At 43.9% G+C, this 17140-nt stretch overlaps 1 protein-coding gene across 1 annotated transcript in view; it reads left to right on the top strand.

The window, feature by feature from the left end:
* Positions 1 to 17140, top strand: part of LOC126298335 (dynein axonemal heavy chain 5) — a gene marked incomplete at its 5' end in the record, with an annotated part of 791472 nt that overhangs the window by 580920 nt on the left and 193412 nt on the right. Inside the window, 2 exons of the mRNA XM_049989632.1 lie at positions 3988 to 4210; positions 15136 to 15334. Of these exons, the coding sequence (XP_049845589.1) occupies positions 3988 to 4210; positions 15136 to 15334 (422 nt within the window). The remainder of the gene's footprint in view (positions 1 to 3987; positions 4211 to 15135; positions 15335 to 17140) is intronic.

The following is a 17140-nucleotide window of genomic DNA, read 5'->3' as shown; positions in this document are numbered from 1 at the left end:
CATTGTTATTAATTTTCTTAGGTGGGCTAGACCAGAAGAGTGGATTATAATAGGATGTTTTGGTAGGTTCTATGAAAGTTTTAGTGAGGTAGCTCATGAGGTATGAGTGAGGCAGTGAGCTACAACTGAGCTAGAATCTACCAAAACATCCTACTCGACTGAACTGCAAAATTGAGTACTGGTTCAGATATGTTGATGATGTGCTGTTTCCTGGACCAAGACCACTAGACAGTTAGAAACATTACTACGACATTTAAACTCACAACATTAGAAAATTCAGTTTACAATGAACCTGGAAGGCACTTCTGTAAATTTGTTGGACCTTAATAAAAATTCATGTCCACTGATAATGTAATCCCTGCATGCTCCCAGCATCCGCACAGTTACAAACATACAGCATTTCATTCAATAATACAATGCCTCATATCTGTTCCATTATCCAAATCAGCCTTTCAACATAAACTACAAACCCTCAAACAAATCCCTTCCTGTTATGGCTATAGCTCTATCTTTATTTATAATATTCTACAAAAAAATGAATAAAATTACTACACTACTTCTGCACGATGGCCAACAGTAATCACTCAATAGCTACAAAGCCTCAAGCAAAATTCCATATGCTGGAAACATTTCATACAGTCTTGAAAATAGTTAAAATTCTTGCAACTACAAATCTACATTTCGTAATACTAATAACAGACCACAATTTCATTCAAAATTAAATACAAACTGCAATCCTTGGCACAAAATGGTGTTTATGGAAAATCATTTGCAAGCAATGTGAAGAGGTATATATTGCTCAGTCTGACAGAGCTGTGGCACTTAGACTAAGTGAACGTGAGAGAAGCTGGCAATTCAGGAAGAAATATTCAGACTTTGTTGATCATCTTATAGCACAAAGCCATTCATACAGTGTAGAATGTGAGGTTTTTACATTTTGGCAAGAAAAATGGAAAGATGACCCTACTGTAAATACTGGAAATCAACAAACATATGACACAGAACGCCCATCTAGTACTAAATTATCAGACTCAATTTTCACTTTCCCTTTTGTTAAATTAACTTTTCGTAACAAATACTAGGTTCAAACTGTAAATACATCTTCTTTCTCTTCACTTGTTGAATTTATCTTCACATAAACACTTTGTTTGCCCCTTTCTTAGTTAATGTAATTATTGTAATTTTTTGTGTGTAAACAATTTGTCAATTTTGTATATTCTGCACAGATAATATTTTTGTAGGTCGCACATCATGTTTATCTGTGTTAGTGACATTCAGTTATCACCTGAAGATGGCTTGAGATGCCGAAAGCTGGTTCATAGCTAAATAAATATAGTTTTGCAGAACATTAGAAAGTGTTTCCCTTTTTAATAATATTATGTTTTAGTCCTATTCCTGCAACTACACTTAATAACTAGATTGTTTTACAGGCTAAGAGATTTAAATAAGGGCCAATGGAAACATTTTTGTTCCTGCATACTGAACTCCTCTCTGAACCACTAATGGCTTCAATACTGGGCAATAAATATCGTTTTTAATTGTGATGGATTATGTATCACAATTTTCATTAGCAATAATATATGTATTGTGATGGCGCAGTTAAAATGCCTCTCATTGAAGACATTCCTACATGACGCCCGCGTGTGAACACTATGTATAATTCGTAGTGCTCACTTTTGTGCAATCAATACTTTCATTCGAAGTGACCAGCTGCCCCAGAAAATTATTCCGTAAGATATTGCTGAGATGAAATGTGCAAAATACGTCAGGTGGTTCATTCATTTGTTTTCAAGACTAGCATTTATAATAAGAGCAAAAGCAAGCGAAGTTAATTGTTTGAGAAGCTCAGTAACACGCTTCTTCCACATAACGAGAGGGGTTTAGGCGAAATGCTGCAGGAAAATTTAAGTGTAGAATACCAGGTCACATTCATCGTGAAACCGAGAGCCAAACTTAACCAGACGATGTAGGGGCCTTATACCGAGATTTTGATGAAGACAATCAGCTACTTACAGTAGGAGAAGTAGGAGTCAGCCTGGCTAACAATTTAGAGTATACTATTGAACGTGATCTGGAGAAAATAGGTGCAGCAACAGCACGCACTCTTGTAGGGTTTGTGGAGGTTTTGCAGTGACATGACCAGCACTGACTTAATACACATGTCAGTTTTATTTTTTTGCTGTGCCTGTGGTTTCAGCTTGGAAATGAGAATACAGAAGCCATGCCCAGCACCAGAGTAGAAGGAGGAAGGATAAATTAGCTGGGCGTCTTGAAAAAAGTGTAGGGAGGCCACAAGCACACAAGACAAAATTCCTGTGATTACTGGAGTTAGAGTAGCATACTTTTTAGGCTATAGTTGGGTATAGACAGACATTTTTGAATGAAATTACAACAGATCAGAGACATAATATACATAAAAGGTTCCAGAAAAGTAAAAATAGTCTCTTTCGACAGAACACTATGTGACTGATAAACTACACAGTTGAGATTTTCGTATGTTTAGATGATCTGGAATATTCTAAAGTAATAGATGATCTGTGCCTCTCTGGACTCCATGTAACCGCACATATGAAGTTAAATATCAGGAATTACAGACCAGCATCATTTTCGTGTACAGTCAACATGGAAAAAGGAGGAGTTGTAACTTATGTAAGAGTAGGACACAAAGTCAGAAATATTGAAACCAAAAGTTTTTGTGTAGATCAGAATCTAGAGGCATGTGCTTGTGAGCTGTTACTGCAGACTATGTCTCTGGAAACTGTAACAGTTTACAGATCCACTCTATAAAACTGTGAGCTGTTTATAAGAAATCGATGTGTATTTTTGACTTACCTGTCAGACAAGAAGAAACAGATAATAATATGTTGAAATTTCGATGTTAGTTTCTTAAAAGATGCAGACAGAAAAAAACGAACTGGAATCATTATTTGATTGTTTCAATCTGATTTCAGTAGTGAATTTTCCAACTCGTACACAACAAGAAAGCAGGACCCCGATTGATAACATTTTTATAGAGTTTGTTGAGGGTGAAACAACTAATGTGTACCAAGTTGTTAATGGATTATCTGATCCTGATGCACAGTTAACGGAAATAAACAATGTAGCGCCTTACAGCTGTGAGGCTTGTTATTGCAAAGCAGTGAGGCTTGTTACTGAGAACGGCGTTCAGTGATTTAAGGCAAAGCTAAAATTATTATATGGGATGGAGCATATATAGCAAGAGATGCTAATGTCATATGTAGTCTATGCTCCAGCAAATTTGTATCAATATTTGAAAGTAGTTTTCCTAAAATGTTGTCGATAAAATCGTTTAAAAAAAAGAAGCAAGGCATGGATAACTAAGGGAATTGAAATCTAACATAAGGGAAAGATGTAAATTTATATACGGGCAAAAATATTTCAAGATCTGAAATTACTCGCACTGTACCAAAAATGCTGTAGAATTTTAAGGAAAGCCATTAAAATGTCCAGAAGTATGCACGTCCTGACATATTGCAGATAATAAGATTAAAACTACACCAATTAGCCAAAACGTTATGACCACCTGATCAGCTTCAAGACATTCGATCTGAGAAGAACAACCAATGCTTTCAGTAATTCTTACGTATATGTCTACATCTACCACCTACTATCGGTTTATCCAAAGCACTGACTAAAATATTTTACCTTCCACTTAACTGCTTTTAAACTCATTTTTTTCACAGTCTGCATCAGCTTAACGTTTTTCCTGTATATTGTAATAGTTACCACACAACAGGCAAAGATTTAAGCTTGAGACCTGTGAAACTGAGCAGAATACCTTTTCTCATAGATCTAATTAAGGGAAGATGTAGATTTTTCAGGTATTATTATGGTCGCATCATAAATCTAATGTTACGTTAGACGGTACATTTGTATTTTATACTAATTTTCTCGCTTAAGGAATTCGTACTTCAGCGCTTTTATTAATCATAATCTGTTTAAATACTCGGACATTTTCTGATACAGATTTCGCCGAGCAACACATGTCACTCCAAAGTCGTATCTCAACTTCATTGGAGGATATAAGAACATTTATAAACAAAAGCAATGGGAGCTAGGTGAAGGCGCGAGAAGAATGGATACGGGTCTAGCCAAGCTGGACGAGGCATCTCAGTCTGTGGAGATCTTGAAGTGCGACTTGGCTGTCATGGAACAAGAGCTCGCACAGGCCTCGCAGAAAGCGGAGAGGGTGAGTAACATAGTTAATTTATATTAAAAGCAGTCTCGGAACTTAGTTGAAAAACAAATTAACGAAATTAGAAGTAACTTGTAATCTTCCACACACTTACTTCGACACCTGAATCAAGATAGCTACATCCGATCTTTCTCCTTTTTCTTCCCTCTTTCTCAACATTGTCACATGTATAAGAATTGCTAGATTTGATTATTTTTGATAGTTTTCTTGAAAGAAATTCCTGATACACACATCAAGAAAAGTTTTGCGTAACCACGGTTCCGACAATTCCGGAACCTCTACAGAAAATTGCAACAGAGATCAACATAAATATCATTTCCGCCATTTTTATTACTCATGAAAACCACACATTGCATGTTGTACCACCGTACAGCGAGACCTTCAGAGGTGGTGGTCCAGATTGCTGTACACGCCCGTACCTCTAATACCCAGTAGCACGTCATCTTGCACTGATGCATGCCTGTATTCGTCGTGGCATACTATCCACAAGTTCATCAAGGCACTGTTGGTTCAGATTGTACCACTCCTCAACGGCGATTCGGGGTAGATCCCTCACAGTGGTTGGTTGGTCACGTCGCCTATAAACAGCCCTGCTCAGTCTATCCCAGGCATGTTCGATAGGGTTCCTGTCTGGAGAACATGCTGACCACTCTAGTCAAGCGATGGCGTTATCGTGAAGGAAGTCATTCACAAGATGTACACGATGGGGGGCGCGAATTGCCGTCCCTGAAGACGAATGGCTGGTCAGTATGCTGTCGATATGATTGCACTATCGGTCAGAGAATGACATTAACATATCGTACAGACACCTTCCATGACCACCAGTGGCGTACGTCAGCCCCACATAATGCCACCCAAAACATCAGAAAACTGCACTGCTGCACTCGTTGGACGGTGTGTCTAAGGCGTTCAGCCTGACCAGGTTGCCTCAAACACGTATCCGACGATTGTCTAGTTGAAGGCATATGCGACACTCATCGGCGAAGAGAATGTGATGCCAATCCTGAGCGATCCATTCGGCATGTTGTTGGGCCCATCTGTACCTCGGTGCATGGTATCGTGGTTGCGAAGATGGACATCGTCATGGACTTCGGGAGTGAAGTTGCGCATCATGCAGCCTAATGCGCACAGCTTGAGTCGTAACACGACGTCCTGTGGCTGCACGAAAAGTATTATTCAACATCGTGGCGTTGCTGTCAGGGTTTCTCCGAGCCATAATCCGTAGGTAGCGGCCATCCACTGCAGTAATAGCCCTTGGGCGGCCTGTGCGAGGCATGTCATCGACAGTTCGTCTCCGAAGCTCCCGTATGTCCGAACAACGTCACTTTGGTTCACTCCGAGACGTCTGGACACTTCCCTTGTTGAGAGCCCTTCCTGGCACAAAGTAACAATGCGGACGCGATCTAACCACAGTATCGACCGTAGAGCCATGGTTGAACTACAGACAACATGAGTTGTGTACCTCCTTCCTGGTGGAATGACTGGAACTGATCGGCTGTCGGACGCTATCCGTCTAATAAGCGCTGCTCAGGCATGGTTGTTTACTTCTTTGAGCGGGTTTAGTGACATCTCTGATCAGTCACAAGGACTGTTTCTGTGATATAATATCCCCAGTCAACTTCTATCTTCAGGAGTTCTAGGAACTGAGGTGGTGCAAAACTCTTTTTGATGTGTGTGTTAGACAGGTCAAAATTTTAAAATCTATGTATCTAGGCAAAAAATAGAGTTTAAACGTAGTACCTGCCTTATCTGTGTCAAAGCCAAAGGTCAAGTTAATTAATTTTTCTTTGCGATGTAGCAGTTCATTATAAACTGAAATACTGTATGGTGCATTATCAATTGTCACTGATAGATTGTATCGTTGGCGTCAATATGTGAGAGGAGCGTGCTTTGAATTTGTTGAGTGCTTACGGAATAACAGTGTAAATATTTATCAAATGGCGCACTGCATCAATGCATGTATTCCTTCTGTACCAAAGTTTGTAAGTGTTGGACCTGTAACTATAAAATTAGTGGAAGATGAATTTACTGGAGGAAAGCCCATGTACATCATTGCACCTATAGGACTGAATACGATTAAGGCTGGATTCAAAACATGTAAAAACAATTTTTTGGATCCTTCTATAAATCTGAATGATTGTGTATAAAATAGCAAAAGTCGTATATAAAGTTGTTCTTATTTACTTCAACAATACAATAACTCAAATGGTGAAAGGATCAAATAATATTAACACCAATATAGCACATTTACACTCCTGGAAATTGAAATAAGAACACCGTGAATTCATTGTCCCAGGAAGGGGAAACTTTATTGACACATCCTGGGGTCAGATACATCACATGATCACACTGACAGAACCACAGGCACATAGACACAGGCAACAGAGCATGCACAATGTCGGCACTAGTACAGTGTATATCCACCTTTCGCAGCAATGCTGGCTGCTATTCTCCCATGGAGACGATCGTAGAGATGCTGGATGTAGTCCTGTGGAACGGCTTGCCATGCCATTTCCACCTGGCTCCTCAGTTGGACCAGCGTTCGTGCTGGACGTGCAGACCGCGTGAGACGACGCTTCATCCAGTCCCAAACATGCTCAAAGGGGGACAGATCCGGAGATCTTGCTGGCCAGGGTAGTTGACTTACACCTTCTAGAGCACGTTCGGTGGCACGGGATACATGCGGACGTGCATTGTCCTGTTGGAACAGCAAGTTCCCTTTGCCGGTCTAGGAATGGTAGAACGATGGGTTCGATGACGGTTTGGATGTACCGTACACTATTCAGTGTCCCCTCGACGATCACCAGAGGTGTACGGCCAGTGTAGGAGATCGCTCCCCACACCATGATGCCGGATGTTGTCCCTTTATGCCTCGGTCGTATTCAGTCCTGATTGTGGCGCTCACCTGCACGGCGCCAAACACGCATACGACCATCATAGGCACCAACGCAGAAGCGACTCTCATCGCTGAAGACGACACGTCTCCATTCGTCCCTCCACTCACGCCTGTCGCGACACCACTGGAGGCGGGCTGCACGATGTTGGGGCGTGAGCGGAAGACGGCCTAACGGTGTGCGGGACCGTAGCCCAGCTTCATGGAGACGGTTGCGAATGGTCCTCGCCGATACCCCAGGAGCAACAGTGTCCCTAATTTGCTGGGAAGTGGCGGTGCGGTCCCCTACGGCACTGCGTAAGATCCTACGGTCTTGGCTTGCATCCGTGCGTCGCTGCGGTCCGGTCCCAGGTCGACGGGCACGTGCACCTTCCGCCGACCACTGGCGACAACATCGATGTACTGTGGAGACCTCACGCCCCACGTGTTGAGCAATTCGGCGGTACGTCCACCCGGCCTCCCGCATGCCCACTATACGCCCTCGCTCAAAGTCCGTCAACTGCACATACGGTTCACGTCCACGCTGTCGCGGCATGCTACCAGAGTTAAAGACTGCGATGGAGCTCCGTATGCCACGGCAAACTGGCTGACACTGACGGCGGCGGTGCACAAATGCTGCGCAGCTAGCGCAATTCGACGGCCAACACCGCGGTTCCTGGTGTGTCCGCTGTGCCGTGCGTGTGATCATTGCTTGTACAGCCCTCTCGCAGTGTCCGCAGCAAGTATGGTGGGTCTGACACACCGGTCTCAGTGTGTTCTTTTTTCCATTTCCAGGAGTGTATATTAAAAAAGAGAGAGAGAGAGAGAGAGATTGCATGAAAGCAGAATGATTTTATATACATAACACCTACCGATCAACTACACAATATTTACAACTGCAGATATACATTATACTAGGAGAGGAGAAGAATGATTTAATTATTTACAATATTTACGGTGTATATCGACTGGCAGCAGTAAGTGAACAACCACACACACACACACACACACACACACACACACACACACAAAACATTCAAGAGAATAGTGTGAGAACGGTATCGTTCCAATCCCATCTAAATCCCATCTGCACAGAAGAAAAGTTTGCTGTCATGACGTGACAGACCGTGCAATGCAGTATGTACCTGATGGCCCTGCTACCGAAAGACTATTTGCTGCAGCATATGAAGAGTCACTTGAGGACTATAATATGGAAATGGAAGAGGATGTAGATGAAGATGAAATGGGAGATACGATACTGCATGAAGAGTTTGACAGAGCACTGAAAGACCTGAGTCGAAACAAGGCCCCGGGAGTAGACAACATTCCATTGGAACTACTGACGGCCTTGGGAGAGCCAGTCCTGACAAAAGTCAACCATCTGGTGAGCAAGATGTACGAGACAGGCGAAGTACCCTCAGACTTCAAGAAGAATATAACAATTCCAATCCCAAAGAAAGCAGATGTTGACAGATGTGAAAATTACCAAACTATCAGTTTAATAAGTTACAACTGCAAAATACTAACGCGAATTGAAACTTCCTGGCAGATTAAAACTGTGTGCCCGACCGAGACTCGAACTCGGGACCTTTGCCTTTCGCAGGCAAGTGCTCTACCATCTGAGATACCGAAGCACGACTCACGCCTGGTACTCACAACTTTACTTCTGCCAGTACCTCGTCTCCTACCTTCCAAACTTTACAGAAGCTCTTCTGCGAACCATGCAGAACTAGCACTCCTGAAGGAAAGGATATTGCGGAGACATGGCTTAACCACAGCCTTGGGGATGTTTCCAGAATGAGATTTTCACTCTGCAGCGGAGTGTGCGCTGATATGAAACTTCCTGGCAGATTAAAACTGTGTGCCCGACCGAGACTCAAACTCGGGACCTTTGCCTTTCGCGGGCAAGTGCTCTACCATCTGAGCTACCGAAGCACGACTCACGCCCGGTACTCACAGCTTTACTTCTGCCAGTACCTCGTCTCCTACCTTCCAAACTTTACAAAAGCTCTTCTGCCAACCATGCAGAACTAGCACTCCTGAAGGAAAGGATATTGCGGAGACACGGCTTAACCACAGCCTTGGGGATGTTTCCAGAATGAGATTTTCACTCTGCAGCGGAGTGTGCGCTGATATGAAACTTCCTGGCAGATTAAAACTGTGTGCCCGACCGAGACTCAAACTCGGGACCCTTGCCTTTCGCGGGCAAGTGCTCTACCATCTGAGCTACCGAAGCACGACTCACGCCCGGTACTCACAGCTTTACTTCTGCCAGTACCTCGTCTCCTACCTTCCAAACTTTACAGAAGCTCTTCTGCGAACCATGCAGAACTAGCACGCCCGGTAGAAGTAAAGCTGTGAGTACCGGGCGTGAGTCGTGCTTCGGTAGCTCAGATGGTAGAGCACTTGCCCGCGAAAGGCAAAGATCCCGAGTTCGAGTCTCGGTCGGGCACACAGTTTTAATCTGCCAGGCAGTTTCATATCAGCGCACACTCCGCTGCAGAGTGAAAATCTCATTCTGGACTAACGCGAATTCTTTACAGGCGAATGGAAAAACTGGTAGAAGCCGACCTCGGTGAAGATCAGTTTGGATTCCGCAGACATGTTGGAATACGTGAGGCAATACTGACCCTACGACTTATCTTAAAAAATAGATTAAGGAAAGGCAAACCTACAGTTCTAGAATTTGTGGACTTAGAGAAAGCTTTTAAAAATGTTGACTGGAATACTCTCTTTCATATTCTAAAAGTGGCAGGGGTAAAATACAGGGAACGAAAGGCTGTTTACAATTTGTACAGAAACCAGATGGCAGTTATAAGAGTGGAAATGCATGAAAGGGAAGCAGCGGTTGAGAAGGGAGTGAGACAGGGTTGTAGCCTGTCCCCTATGTTATTCAATCTGTATATTGAGTAAGCAGTAAAGGAAACAAAAGAAAAATTCGGAGTGGGTATTAAAGTCCATGGAGAAGACATAAAAACGTTGAGGTTCGCCGATGACATTGTAATTCTGTCAGAGATAGCAAAGGACTTGGAAGAGCAGTTGAACGGAATGGACAGTTTCTTGAAATGAGGATATAAGATGAACATCAACAAAAGCAAAATAAGGATAATGGAATTTAGTCGAATTAAGTCGGATGATGCTAAGGGAATTAGATTAGGAAATGAGACATTTAAAGTAGTAAAGGAGTTTTGCTATATGGGGAGCAAAATAACTGATGATGGTCGAAGTAGATAGGATATAAAATGTAGACTGGCAATAGCAAGGAAAGCGTCTCTGAAGAAGAGAAATTTGTTAACATCAAGTATAGATTTAAGTGTCAGGAAGTCGTTTCTGAAAGTATTTGTATAGAGTGTAGCCATGTATGGGAGTGAAACATGGACGATAAATAGTTTGGACAAGAAGATAATAGAAGCTTTCGAAATGTGGTGTTACAGAAGAATGCTGAAGATTAGATTGGTAGATCACAAAGCTAATGAGGAGGTGTTGAACAGAATTGGGTAGAAGAGGAGTTTGTGGCACAACTTGACAAGAAGAAGGGACCGGTTGGTAGGACATGTTCTTAGGCATCAAGGGATCACAAATTTAGGATTGGAGGGCAGCGTGGAGGGTAAAAATCGTAGGGGGAGGCCAAGAGATGAATACACTACGCAGATTCAGAAGGATGTAGGTTGCAGTAGGTACTGGGAGATGAAGAAGCTTGCACAGGATAGAGTAGCATGGAGAGCTGCATCAAACCAGTCTCTGGACTGAAGACAACAACAACATGAAGAGTCTCATCATCAGAAAACAGAAACTCCTTATAGCCTTCGATCGTGAGAGCCTGTGAGGTCGCATTACGCACGCCCGCAGCCCATCTCTGAGCTGCATGTACATCTACACTATATCCATACATCTTAGATCTGAGCCTACAAACTCCACAATCTATGAGCCATTCGCCTTGTCTTTCATCGAGCCGAAAACCTTGTTGTGAGGAGCTATGCCGTAGGGATTACTTGCCGCAAATCGAGACGAGTCGAATTCCTTGAGATTACGCTTAATTACGTCACATGGATCGCGGCATTTTACCAAGTAGAAGAAACTGTCTGTATCCGTTTAAAGTAGCTTGACATAAGTGAAGTTTGGTTTTGCAAACTTTGAATGGAATCGATACATGTAGAGTTGGAAGAGCTCAGGAACACACGTACCGACATAGACAGTCTTCGTGAACTCCACTGAAACCTTAGCCATCTTCCCTGCTACTAGTCCTTCGTTGAAGACTGTCGCTCGCTTAAGATTTGGCCTGGTGACGCAATCTCTCGCACCATAACGCCCATCCCAACTGAAATCAAAATGAATAAACGATGGTTTTTAACATTCTCCATGGTTTTGCTAAAAACTTGATTATTCATTAATTTATAAAAATCTTTTTCAAGATCACACGTCCCGAGAGTCCTCGTTCGGTATTTAAATCCATATAATCTTTCAGCCAGGGACACTGGTGAAAGAAGTCAGATTTCCAACCTGAGACACTGCTAGCGGTTTCTGTAGTGTAGATGTGCTTAACCCCAGCATTGTCACCAGTTTGGTGACGGAATATTTGACGGGACTAGGCGATCCGGACAGAATGGCAAGTCACTGCGCTCGTCATGCAAATCAGTCTGATATTCCAGGTCTACTCCAAGACATATACCCTACTAGAATCAGAAGTCATATAGAGGATATTATCCTTCAGTCGACTATTTCATCTCTGGACTGCCACCGGATTCGATATCAAACTGAAACTGACACGCTTACACAAACTGGTGTTCAGTAAGTTTGTTTGAACAGCATTATGTCCACGTAAGGTGACTGCTACTGCAATAACTTCAGCTCGTCTGCAAGAAAAACACACATCATTTGTAAAGCTTATTTGCTTCTTCCCTTTTCATCACCGTCGGCGTTAACAACTACATTGCCTCGCAGCAGGGAGTGTTGATACATGTCTTGACATCCGTATCCTTTAATGTTTCTTAACAACCGGTTGAACTATTTATCGATCGCTGTAAATATATTTTTGCGACCTTTGCTACCATTACTGTAATTTTATGTACATCTGTACTCGTATGGTTAGGCCATTTAGGTGACATGAGTGATAAGAGCCTCAGAACTAAAGGTGGCTGCCGATCGCTGTGAGAACTGGTATACACTTATTTAGGCAATATTTACATAATTGCTGACAATATTCTGATAACCGTTTCTAGAATCTCCCAGCAACAGCACTAAGTTTGCTTCATTATCTTCATCGTCAGCCCTCCCACCACATCGTGCAGTGGACAAAAAATAAAGTAATTTAATATAGAAAATTTAATGCTTAGCAGCGTGGAATAAGATTGGTAGATCTTTTTTAAAAAAAATACTTGCTGTCGACGTCTTCATCAAGCGTTGTCATTGTCAAGACACAAATGCAGCCAGATAGTGCTGTGCATGGATATTTTAAAAATCCTACACCCTCCACTGATCAGCCAGAACCTTTTGGCCACCGACCTACTATCGATATAAACCCAACCAGACGATAGCGGCGTTACCTGGCGACGAATGACTGGTAATCAGACACATGTACAGTGCATGTAGTATGAGTGAGTGTGTTGTCTGTGTATAGAATGGGGAAGGCGTGCAATCCACCTGAGCTTGAACGAGGACGGATAGTAATGGCCCAGCGGCTCAGCACGATCATTTTGGAAACTGCACGACTTACAAGGTGTTCGAGGAGTGCTACTGTGAGTGTTTTTAACACGTGGCGAAGCCAAGGTGAAACCACGTCCAGACGTCGAGCGGTTTGGCAGCCATCCCTCGTTACAGATATAGGACATCTTAGGTTGTACAGACTAGTAAAACAGGACAGGTGGCGAAATGTGGTGGAACTAACATTATTCTTTAATGTTTGGCAGAGTACAAGAGTCTCTGAACAGATGGTGCCCCAGACACTCCTAACGATGGGCCTCCGCAGCCTCCCCTGCACGTGCAAATGTCAACACCACGATATCGGTGACTATGACTGAAATTGGCACGTGACCATCGGCGCTGGACGTTGGCGAAGTGTCAGAGCGTTGCATGGTCTGATGAATCCCGATACCTTCTTCATCTCGCAGATGGGAGGGCGCGAATACACCGCCTTCCAGGAGAAAAGCTCCTTGACACGTGTACAGCAGGATAGAGGCAAGCTGGCGGCGGCTCCATTATGCTCTGGGGAACACGTGGCCATCCATGGGTCCAGTGGAGCTCGTGCATGGCACCATGACAGCCAAGGAGTATCGTACACTGATTGGAGACCAAGTACACGCCTTCATGACGATCATGTTCCCCAACGGCAGTGGCATTTTTAGACAAGATAATGCGCCATTTCACAAGGCCAGTAGTATGAGGAACACAGTGGAGAGTTAGTTCCAATTGTTGTGCTGGCTCCCAACTCATCAGATCTGAACCTGGTCGAACACAACTGAGATATGTTTGAATGTGGCCTCAGAGCTCATCGCCCCACTCCTCGGAATTAACGGGAATCAGGTGATTTGTGTGTGCAGATGTGGTGCCAACTCCCTCCAGCGGTACGTCGCCTCTGTTAGCCGTGCCAAAGGTGGACATACCAGTTATTAGGTAGGTGGTCATGATGTTCAGGCTGATCAGTGTGGGTAGATCAATACTTATACACTTTTTGCGTGGATAGAAATTTTAAGCAACATTTGCAGCACTTCATATACATTAGCTACAGCATCGTGACGTCACGGGTGCGGAGGGCAGGTAACGTGGGTGCTCTAGTGCTTCATGAAAATTGCTTGAGTGCAGACTGCAGGAGTGGGGGATACTAGTGGCTGGAAGCTGATGGCGATGTCAGTGAAATGTGACATCCATGCGACCTGCAGTCAAGTCTCAGTCCCGTGATACCATGAATGCAGCTATATTATGTGAGTGTGTGTGTGTGTGTGTGTGTGTGTGTGTGTGTGTGTGTGTGCGTGTGTGTGTGTGTGTGTGTGAGAGAGAGAGAGAGAGAGAGAGAGAGAGAGAGAGAGAGAGAGAGAGAGTACACGTGCGCGTGCTTCGAGATGGTGTGTCAAATGCCTGAGACGTAAATCCAACAAAATATGCAGAGGAGTGATTTTGTCATGATATGTTAGGAATAGCAAAGGAATGTGTTACTTTCTGATGTCTATTTTTCCTTCGCTTAGAGTAATGTAAGGGAGTAATTTTGAAACAAAGTTGGCTGTGTTTGTCATTAAGTCAGTAACTATGCCGTCATGCAGAGCCAAAGAGTTTGTGTTATATTCACGAAATACACTTGGCATCAAACATATTTTTGCAGCATAAAGAGAGACCCCATCGGCAGAAAGTAGTTTCTGTTATGAGATGGCTTGCTTGTACGCAACAACTATACAGCTTCGTCACAGGGCAAAATTGGGTTAGGCAACAGCTACACGAATGACGGCAAAACAGATTATTAATAGGAACTTTACATTACTTAGCCGTAGTGCGAAGAGGGTGCGTGACAATATACCATTTTTCTATTTCACTGGTCTGACTTTAACTCTGGTCTAGTCCCGAATCCAGTGAACAATAACTGCGGTCATTTGTAATACGTCCAGTTGGCGCTTCTCTGCGGCAGCTATGGATGAGTCTTGCTGTTTTGAGGCACTGCTGATACTTTGTTGATACTGTACGGATGTTGTCTGCGTGGTACCGTGTGTCAGTTTACATCCATGTTTGACAATTGGCCATCCACTTGGGAACTATTTTTGTTAAGTAAGACGGAAGCGTAAATTAGGTCTTGCCTTGAGCTTCCTCAGTTGGAGGCTACCGTCATCTCAGTTGCACCTGAGCAGTTTGCAGCTTGGCGCTCTTCTATGTATGACTGTGTTCCGTATTTTCCGAAGGACTCAGCAGTGTATGTGTGCGACAACTGAATCTCTCGATTTTAATTGTGAACCAAGTCCGTTATTTAAAACCAGAGTTTAAGACGTGCGTGTAAATTTTGATGCAATGCAGTGATTGGATCAGTAATTTTCTAACTCGCCACACTGTGGCATTTATGTGATTTCAGGTGCTGATGGAGGTGACGGATCGCGCCATGCAAGCGGAGACGGTGAAGAACCAGGTGCAGAAGGTGAAGGAGAAGGCTGAGGCGCTGGTGGGGCTCATCACGGCTGAGAAGGCGCGCGCCGAGGAGAAGCTGGAGGCTGCCAAGCCCGCGCTCGAGGAGGCCGAGGCGGCGCTCAACACCATCAAGCCCGCGCACATCGGTACTGCCCTTCCAACTCCTCAAAAGGAACCTTAGTAGGCAGTATCATAACACCAGCCAGCCCGGTTGGCCGTGCGGTCTGATGCACGGGTTTCCGGGCGGGAAGGAGCGCCAGTCCCCGGCACGAGTCGGCCCGGCGGATTTGTGTCGAGGTCGGGTAAGCCGGGCAGTCTGTGGACGGTTTTTAGGCGGTTTTCCATCTGCCTCGGCCAATGCGGGCTGGTTCCCCTTATTCCGCCTCAACTACACTATGTCTGCGATTGCTCCGCAAACAAGCTCTCCACGTACGGGTACACCACCATTACTCTACCACGCAAACATAGGAGTTACACTCTCCTGGTGTCAGACGTTCCATGGGGGGTCCACCGGGGGCCGAACCGCATAATAACCCTGGGTTCGGCGTGGGGCGGTGGAGGGGTAAAGTGGACTGCGGTAGTCGTCGTGAGGTTGCGGACCACTGGGGTTAACATGACATAACATAACATCTTAACACCACCTCTAGCCTTGACAATGGCTTCAGTTCTACAAGAAAGAGAGTCCACAAGTTTCTTAGCTATAGTGTGTTTAAGTGCGACACATCGTTGCGTCCAGCGGTACGAGGGAATCAGTAGTGTGGTATCAGGCTCCAATTGCCGCAAAAGCTACCGCCAATTCTTCGGACTGTGGCAGGTGGTGCATCTGTTTTAGCCCAAATATACAAGTTGCAACATTCAAACTGGTGTGTATCACCCGCTCAAAGAGCGGCATCTCACAAAGTAACGATAATATGTCGACTGAACAATAAGTACTGCCACTTGTTGTTTTCGTCTGTGCACGATGGAGAGATTCATCCTAAAATGCACTTTTTGGTGAGGTGTGGCTGCCTTTTTTTTTTTAGGTATTTGATATCACTCGAGGCTGACGTTCTGAAAATCCTCATCAGTTATATTAAGAGCCTCTGCGTGATGTGAGAATGGAAACGTAATGTGCAATTAGTGGGACATAAATTATTGGAACTATTTTTCTCCGTCAGTCAATAACTTCTTATGCTGTGTAAACAACCTATTGCAACCTTTTTCCCCAGAGAACTAACGTGTAACTAAAATAACTACGGTTATTTCGAGCAGGCCGCCAAACTGCCCATGGAAGTATTACGAGAATGGTTCCTATAACCAAAAACGCCTCGTAGAGTGATAGACGCAATCTGTGTTATTTTCTTGAACTTCTTTGCAAGGCAACACGGCTAGTTCGGCTGACAGCACCGTCCGAGGAACGGGCCGGAACCCCGCGACATTGGCTCCAGGGCAACATCGGACACAGAACATGCGTCTTACACCAAACACTCTGTATTTTCTTAGAGTCTTCTGAGAATACAAGGTGTCAACATTCCACGAGCAATTCTCCGCATACGTGACCTCATTAATTCTGTGGCGTTTTCCATATCGCTCGCTCCATCACATATACCTATCACATTTTAGACAGCACGTCACTGACTATTTTACACTTTTCCTGTCAATCCAGAAGACCAGCATTCAAGAATTGGATTGCCTTGTAAAAAATTACTTTCGTGTTACCCAGCAAATTAGCCGCTGCCTAGTGTATCGTTTTATTTCGTATGACTCCAGACAGCCACGGACAGGTGATCCGATGATGTCACTGGCTAAAGATTTATTGCTAATGACGTCCTATATCGATACAGACGACTATATCTCTGAGGATTAGTTCAAATGGCTCTGAGCACTATGGGACTAAACATCTGTGGTCATCAGTCCCCTAGAACTTAGAACTACTTAAACCTAACTAACCTAAGGACATCACACACACCCAT

This window comes from Schistocerca gregaria, chromosome X (genome assembly GCF_023897955.1).
Source record: "Schistocerca gregaria isolate iqSchGreg1 chromosome X, iqSchGreg1.2, whole genome shotgun sequence".
Lineage (NCBI taxonomy): Eukaryota > Metazoa > Arthropoda > Insecta > Orthoptera > Acrididae > Schistocerca > Schistocerca gregaria.
The sequence above is the reverse complement of the archived record's forward strand: the minus strand, read 5'-3'. Positions and strand labels throughout refer to the sequence as shown.